At 44.7% G+C, this 8272-nt stretch overlaps 1 protein-coding gene across 1 annotated transcript in view; it reads right to left on the bottom strand.

The window, feature by feature from the left end:
- adgrb1a (adhesion G protein-coupled receptor B1a) overlaps positions 1 to 8272 on the bottom strand; it is a gene marked incomplete at both ends in the record, with an annotated part of 98775 nt that overhangs the window by 49640 nt on the left and 40863 nt on the right. Inside the window, one exon of the mRNA XM_079226980.1 lies at positions 6998 to 7141. Within this exon, the coding sequence (XP_079083106.1) occupies positions 6998 to 7141 (144 nt within the window). The remainder of the gene's footprint in view (positions 1 to 6997; positions 7142 to 8272) is intronic.

Genomic DNA, 8272 nt, shown 5'->3' with positions numbered 1-8272 from the left:
TGTCAGAATTACAACAGGAAATCAACTTGAGTATTGGTTTACAGCACCGCCAAACAGACTGTGGCCTTGGAGGATTCGTGTTTGTTTTAATGGAGGCTGAAGTCAACATGCCACACGGTCTGAACTCATGATGCAACAACACGGAACACAGTTGTCCTCTGCATCGGGCGAGCCCGCATCTTTTCCTGTGAATCCCGACTGCAAGGGTGCACACTTTAAATCCTTTGTGGAAACGTCACCAGTAGCAACCGAAAAGTACAATGTAGAGAGGCAATTACAGAATGCAAATGCAACGAACGGCTAAATGTCAGCCACTAATAGTACGAGAAGTAGGACGCGATTGAAATGGTTTGACTTTAAGCTCTGCTGGAGCCACTGGTGCGTGGTGAGAGTAGCAGAAAGGTCGAGGCTCACTCTGGTGGAAATGTCCGTGAATGAAAGTATCTTGATGTGGACGGCTGCTGGACAAAGAGATGGACCACAACCCCGCTGAAGGGCGCTGGAAAGGACATGAAGTCTCTGATGGCAGCCGGGCTTCAGTGGCCCAGCATGTCTACGTGGTCATGATCCACATGGAGAGAGTCTCTGCATCTCTCTGAGCGCCCCATGCTGTCGTCATGCAGCAACAGAGCGGGGGCCAGCATCGGGAAAAAATTGTCAAAACTCAGACTGCCGGACTACATAAAGGCTGGAGAAAGCCCCGGGGCGACGAGAAGCCACTCTCCTTTCCGGCAGCAGTGTCAAAGGCACAAAAAAAAAACACAACTCCATCTGCCGAGCCATCTGAAGACATCCAGCTACACAACATCGGGCGACCGGGAGCGCGGAAGCAGTGCACCAGGCCGCATGCAGAGGCCGTAGCTCCCGGGCAACAGCTGAGCTCCCATGGGCATCAGGGGGGAACTGGGTAAGATGAGAGTGTGTGTGTGTGTGTGTGTGTGTGTGTGTGTGTGTGTGGGCAGGATGGAGTATTATGTGTCCCGCTCATCCACTCTTTGGCTGGCCCATCCAATATGCTCAGCCAGATTGTCTGTGCCCAACGACAGCGAGCCTGCAGGGACTTCAACCAGCGATTCGATACGTTATGAGTCTGAGAGAGACGCTTCAGAGCCAACTGTCTGTGCTGTACATTCGGTTGTACGGCAGACGCCGGCCTGTATGTCTGTGTGTTGTGCTTCTTCGCTCACACGGCGGGCAAAGCTACAGTTCATGTCACAAGCACAGAGTCAGGAACACATGACTCTGGTCTGATTCTGCTTCGACGCGTTCCGGCTCGCTAGGAGGATTCCTCTCAACCAGTTAGCGGTGAGAGGAGGGGGAAATACTCCATCACCTCCCGACAGTTGCGCGCCTCCAGAGGACATCGTGCACATTTAACTTGCTCCTCGCCTTCCCGTCAGTTATTATTTTGATCACGAGCCTATGCGGTATCTTGCCTCTTAATGGAGGCTACCCAAAACAGAATGAAGAGGGAAGTTAAAACAAAAATTATTTCACTTTGTCTCTAAATTAATTTGACATAAGTTTGCAGTATTGTTGCAGGGAAACAGCACCGAGGAGACGAGGCGGCCTCCTCGCTGGGTCCCGCTTCCTGTTTAATGAGGAGTCTCCTCTCCTCAACCTGTTCTCTATGACTGGGTCCACGGGCCAATCCCAATCTCCACCCTTACGGACTCACGGACTTTGAGGCTCCCGTGAAGTCCTTGAGGGTTTAGGGGTGTCCCATTGTCACATCGTAGAGTGCTTGAGGGCTCTCTGGCAGACATTTTGAGTCCTTTATGATCCCTTTCCGTAAGTCAGCATTAGATGCTGAACTTGGAATTACCCACAGTTCATAGCAATGTGGCGTTAAACACGCAGTTCCCAATGGAAACATGAAGACGTAAAAAAAAAAAAAAGTAAACAAAGAGACACGTGGGCGTTCAGCCCGATACAATACACTACAACATTACGGATTAAAGATGGGACATGAAAACACATGAAATGTGTGAGGAATGCAAGCATAAAATATATATAATAATATTTTTTTTACATTCATCAAACATTTCGTTTTAACAAAAACGAGTAAAGGAAAAGAAATCTTGTGAGGAAGACGTTCAAATCAGTGAATACAAAGTATAAAATAAATACACAATTGTATAGAATATTGTTTTATGTAGTCACGTGATATGTTGCAGCAAAGTGCTGTACCATTCATATTTACACCATGAACTGGTGTAAATATGAATGGTCCTCACAGACTCTCACACTCAGCCATTTAGCAGCTGACGTCAGTAAATCCCTGAGGGTTCAGGGTTTGAGGGTTTAGGGGGGAGATTGGGATTGGGCCCATGTCTCGTTTGTCTAATGCACTATTCACCCCGACCAACAGGGGGCAGTAACACAAGACATGCTGCAAAGCTCCAGCAAAGGTTGTGCAGACTGCTAGCTGGTAAACGTGAACGAAAGCAATGTTTGATTTACGACAAAGGACACGTCCTCCACACGTGTCAGACCTCAAAGATACTCACAATGCATTTGTTGGTGAGTAACACTGCATGCAAACATAACTTGTGATTACTGGGCCCCTTTAATACTGAGAGGCCTCCACTGGTGAAAAGAACACATAATAGGAGGTTTGAGTTTTCTTCTTCTATGGTGTTTGCTGTAGGAGCTGAACACATCAGTGTGCTCCGTTCAGTTAAGGTGAGGGTTAAATAGTCATTGTTAGGTTACGCTGCATTTATTTTCTTTTATGCCTCACTGCATGTAAATGTTCATTAGTGGCCGACTAGACAATTATAATATGATGATGATTTATGTTTTTGTTATCTCATAAAGTCGAGATGAGATGGAAAAAGGCCTTTTTATCCCTATTAGATCACATCCCCGTCATACTGTGCACAAACTAAATTATATATATAAATAAAACAAATATCTAGTTCTTCCTATTTGTATGTAAAGAAAATATATTTTTTCTTCCTGTAACACAAAATATGATGTTAATTTACTTAAGCCAGTGATAGTAATATCCTGACATGCATCCGTCAATCAATCTGCAACTTTAACCTTCGTCCTCTGTAGCTCCGAAAGGCGCTCCCTTCTAAAGGAAATATTCCTTTTCACTTTGTAAGTGACTGCAGAGACGCTAAAGCAGTCGAGCTTATGTTTAAATAAAAACCAAGCTGTAAGTAACACATACAGCTGAACGGTTAGTCCCTTTTCTTCCTTTCTGTGACTTTAATTGAAGGTGATTGTTGTTTGGCTGCATGTTTGCTCGCTGCAAAGAGGCAAATCCTCCTGGCCTGTGTAACACTGTTTCATTGAGCTTTCAGAAGCATTAGACAAAACACATCTCTCTCCGTTCTCTTGTAGCTCACAAAGCGGGCATTTCTTTATTTGTGTTGCATACTTCAAAACATTTCTGGAGACACGAGAAGGGGACCAATCAATCAACGTAAACAAGGCATCAGAGGTAAGCGGGCCGGGCTGCGGCATGAAGACGGCTGTCTGCTGGTGTGACATCGCCACCGTGGAGACCCGTCTCCCAGCTGGGGGGAAATTGTCTCTAATTGCCCCTGATTGGCTCCTGTTGACTCCTGATTAGGAGTGACGGCCTCATTAGCATGCTGGCGGGGCAGGGCTGTCTTTAGTGGCCGAAAACATCCCGCCTGACAAACAACCCGGCGCCTGCTGCTGAACGCTGTGTATCTAACACCTGCCATGTAGCCAGGAGACGAGCTCTTAATCATGTCCGCAGCTCATGATCACTACCCAGCACGCATGACTTTGATGTGCCGGAAAAAAATCCACATTATATTCAAGGGCAATGTTTTTGTGTGTGTACCACCGATAGTGTGTACACATTTGTAGTTTTTGTGCCTCATTGTGGGCTTTTTTATTTAATTTTTTGGTTGTTTTGTAACAACAAACTGTGTAGCCAAAATATGCGTTAGTTGTGGGGGGTGACTGTAGCTAAGTGGTTAGCATGCCTGTCTTTCAATCAGAGGGTTGGTGATTCGCGCCTCAGCCCCGGCTCTGCCAGTCCTTGTCGTTGTGTCCTTGAGCAAGACACTTAACCCCTAATTGCTCCCCGTTGCTGTGTCTACGGTGTACAGAGCAAAAATGTAAGTCGCTTTGGATAAAAGCGTCAGCTAAATGAAATGTAATGTTGTGGGTTATTAATTGTTGTTATAAAGGTATAACCCTGACACGTAAGTAGCGCAGCCCTCAGCGGTGAACATTAAATGTTGCTGCCTGCCGAAGACATCAGTTGTTACGGCTATGACGGTACATGAAACATTCATACCGTATGGACATTTTAAACCGGTACACAGCACAGCCCTAATGTGTTGCTTGGAATACACACAAAGTATATTTCACTTGAAATAATTTAGTTATTTGAAATAGTAATTTGAAGTAGGCTATACTAGTCAAAAGTACATCTTGAGTAAAGTTTTAAGTACTCCTTACTCATTATATTTAGTTTCTTAAACTCAAGTGTAAGTATACTACACTAAATAAACATGTGTTAGTACAACATACAATACATAGTGAACTTTACTTGCCTATAACAAGTTCCTTTACTTGATTTTTTTAAGGCAATCGGTTTCCAAGCTTTTTTTAGGTGAGGTTAACTAATCAGATTTTACAGTGTACATGAGATTGGGAGAATCTCTGTTACCTCTCAATGGCGCTCAACGTGGTGATGGCTCGCAGCTAAAGGTTAACAGCGCTAACAGCGGACAGTGGTCGCAGCATACACACACACACAGACACACACACAAACACACACAGAGAGAGAGACTTCCCTCTCGCTTCAGGTCGACATGACTCTGTTATATCTTGAAATAGCTAATAGTTGTCTGCTGCTCCAGTATATTGCACCTTTAAAGCTGGGGACATATTTGTCCATCTAGATTTGTCCATCTATTCAAACCTCAAGGTTTGCTCCCCTGGCCAATACAGCATGCAACCACCAGTTTCTTTATGTACGTTTTTTTTTTATCTAGAACCTGATTAAACTATTTTCTCATGCTTATCATTGGCATATCCCAGACCAAATTAAATTCCCCTAGCTTTTAGTATGCAAAACATATTTCCATGTGTGGAAGTTGCATTATGCAAAGAAATGAGCATTCAAAGGGTTAAAATGATGTCAATGAATCCCTGTTTTTTAGTTATGATCAAAAATTAAGTTAGATAAAAGATTCTTTAAATATAATTGCATTGCATTTTCTGCCCTGAACTCTTTCTCTCCAGCTTTAAATCTGAGGGCATTACACGGCCATCAGAGCCTCCACTCATTATGCGAATGTGACTGGAATTTAGATTTGAGAAACAATTGGGAGACATAGCTTTCATAACTGTAACATATAGGCAGATTGGTGTGACGTCCGCTGTAATCCAGGTGTTTGTACCAGAGTGTTGCTGTTGTTGAAGACGGACGGAGCCAGAAGGGAAAGCTCTTGATTTAGCCGTTAATCTACATCCCTGTCCTCACCTTTGGCCACAAGCTTGGGAGAGGGATTGAAATACGGCTTTGGATGCAAGCGGCTGAAATGAGTTTCATTCTCAGGGCGGCTGGGCTCACCCTAAGAGACACTCAAGGGCATCACCCCTCCAGTTCGGAGCTGTTCTGGGCACGTCCACCTAAGATTACAGCGCATACTCCATCTGGCCTGGGGAACGTCTCGGGATGCTGCCGCTGTACGCCGGCTGACCTGCTGCCACGGATTTCATAGGGAAGTTTCCTTTGTGAAGAAGTGGTCCAATGACAGCTGTCCATGTTCACTGGCTGCTAAGGTTTTCAAATGCGGCATGTCGGTTATTTGAGCTCCAGAAACTGAACTGCAATTACTTCCATTGTGTCGGAATGGTGAAAACAGTATAATAATAGTAACACCGTCACTAATGATGACCTCAGTGCTGAAACAGACAATTTGATTAACCTCTGTTAACAAAAACTGAACGTTTCATTAAAAGTCACCTTGATGACAGAAGCTGTATTGGATGTCATGAGACTGCTCGGGTGTGCCTAATAAAGAGGACACCAAAAGACAGCTGATAGCACTTACACGCGCAGGAAGCTTTGCAGCTGAGTGCATTTGCACTACGGGGCATTTCCACCCAGAGAGGAACGCCTGACCAGAAACAATATGAGATATAAGAGGAAATGCCAAAAGATTTTATATCATATTTCTGATTACATGTTTTTCAGTTGGAATTATGAATACTGCTGCACATAGGATGCTTTTTTAGTAACAATTCCAAGCGATAAATCGTCAAAGATATTTCCAGAGACCCCCAACGTTTTGCTTGGGATGTTTTCAAGGAGCTTCAAGTGTCAAATAAGATCACTGGTTTCCAGAGTGTGAGACACAAACATCCTATATATTCAATTTACAATGACATGAACTGGAAGAGAGCAGTACATCCTCGTACTTGAAGGAACATTCGCAGACACACACTCTTGCTCGTCCCTGCTGTAGGACCACGGCCGTGTTTAATCCCTTTTTGTCTGCAAGCAACACACGTATGGAAATGCTCCTCAATGCAATTCAGCGCCAGGACATTATTAAGGCAGATGGGCTTTGTATTAGCAATTTATGAAACAAACTCTGGCCTCCTGGAAGACGACGTGTCTTTGTTGTTGTTGTACAGCTGCTGAACAGTGGGTTATGAAAAACGATGTTATTCTCCTGTGTGTTTTATTCTCAACATTAAATATAGCCATCGTCGGTCTGAGCGGGCGCTTTGCAGATTTATGTCAGGAAACACTGTTTTATGAATCAATTCCTGTTCACTGTTTCAGCTTGTTTTCTCTCTCACACACACACACACACACACACTCTTGAGTCCAGAGCCAGAAGGCTGTAATCAGTATCCGTGGGAACATGTTTTGTTCTTAAAAGACACATTCATAAATAATCCAAGAGACTCGTTATTATTTGTCATATGTTACATGCATGTCCACAGGACTCAGTGGGGTGAACATGTGAGATGTGTCCCAGCTCACCTGGCTTGCCGGTGGACAGGATGTTCTTGGGGATGGTGACCCGGTCCTCCGAGCTGCGGGCCCAGTCCACCATGCCCCTCCAGCCCTTCATGGGGAAGCTGATGTCAGCGTGACCGACCACCGGACGCTTATGCACGCTCAAAACTGTAACGCAAGAAAAGGGACGACTGAGACGTTCTCTTCATGCACCTTTTGAAATGAATACTCACATCTTCTCTCTCCAGATGTGCAACACTGTGCAGCTGTTACTGTACTTCCCTCCGTCTCAGAAGGCATCTTTTCCTCTATCGCTTACCGGCCTACTAAAGGCCCTGACCACATATGTCCTCAATCACAATCTGGCCATAATTCACGGGCCACACGTGAACACAGAGTTAGTTATTTCACGTGAGATGTGTGTTTTTTTCTGGTCTAAAGTTGGAGGAGCACATCTATAAAACATAAAATAATGTACAAAATGTCAGCACAGAACTGAAATGAAGCCGATCATATCAGAAGATATAGTGTGTAACAGTTCATACTTCAAAACTAATAATTCACTTAAATCAGCATAAACCAGCTGATAGCATTACGTCTGGAGCCGTGGGGGTCCGTGGGGCCCCGGGGCCCCAGGACAGTCGCCCTGACACCCGGTTGGTATTCCAGCCTTGAATGTCAGATATTTGTCTCAAAACATGCTCCATTTGTTTTAATATTCAGTGATTGTTCTGTCTGTGCAAAGCTGATGATGGATGCAGGTTCTGATGCACCGCTGCCAGTCTGTGCGTTAATATCGGTTATTTTATTATTCTATAGCCACAAAGAAATTCACCTTCAAAGAGAAGTAACACGTCTAAAAAGACCGTTGTATTATTTACTATTATCTATTTGATTTAGCATAAAAACGAAAAGTCCATACGTTTACTTTAAAGAACTGCTAAAAGTCAAAACCAAAAGAAAAAAGAAGGAAACTAACTACTCAGAGGAAGTTTGAGTGTGATGAGTCCCTCCTCCTATACAACAGACTGCTTTGATAAGTTTGCAGGAAGACGATCAGATCTAACTGTATGTTGGCAGCTGATGTGTGCAGCGTTGCTTATGTTGGCGGTGTGGGAGGGGGTCGGAGGCCGCCGCCCCGGGGGAGCCCCACTCTGGAGTGGGCGGCTGCTTGGCTCCAGACAGTGAGGTGGCACCGCTATAAACAGGACCTCTCATCTGGACCCAATTCCCACATACTCTCCCTCGACTATACTCCAGCTCTGCCTCGTTTTCATCCGGAGGTCACAGAGAGCAGCT

This window comes from Taurulus bubalis, assembly GCF_910589615.1.
Source record: "Taurulus bubalis genome assembly, chromosome: 12".
Taxonomy (NCBI): domain Eukaryota; kingdom Metazoa; phylum Chordata; class Actinopteri; order Perciformes; family Cottidae; genus Taurulus; species Taurulus bubalis.
Note: the sequence above shows the minus strand (reverse complement) of the source record. Positions and strands in the feature narration are given on the sequence as shown.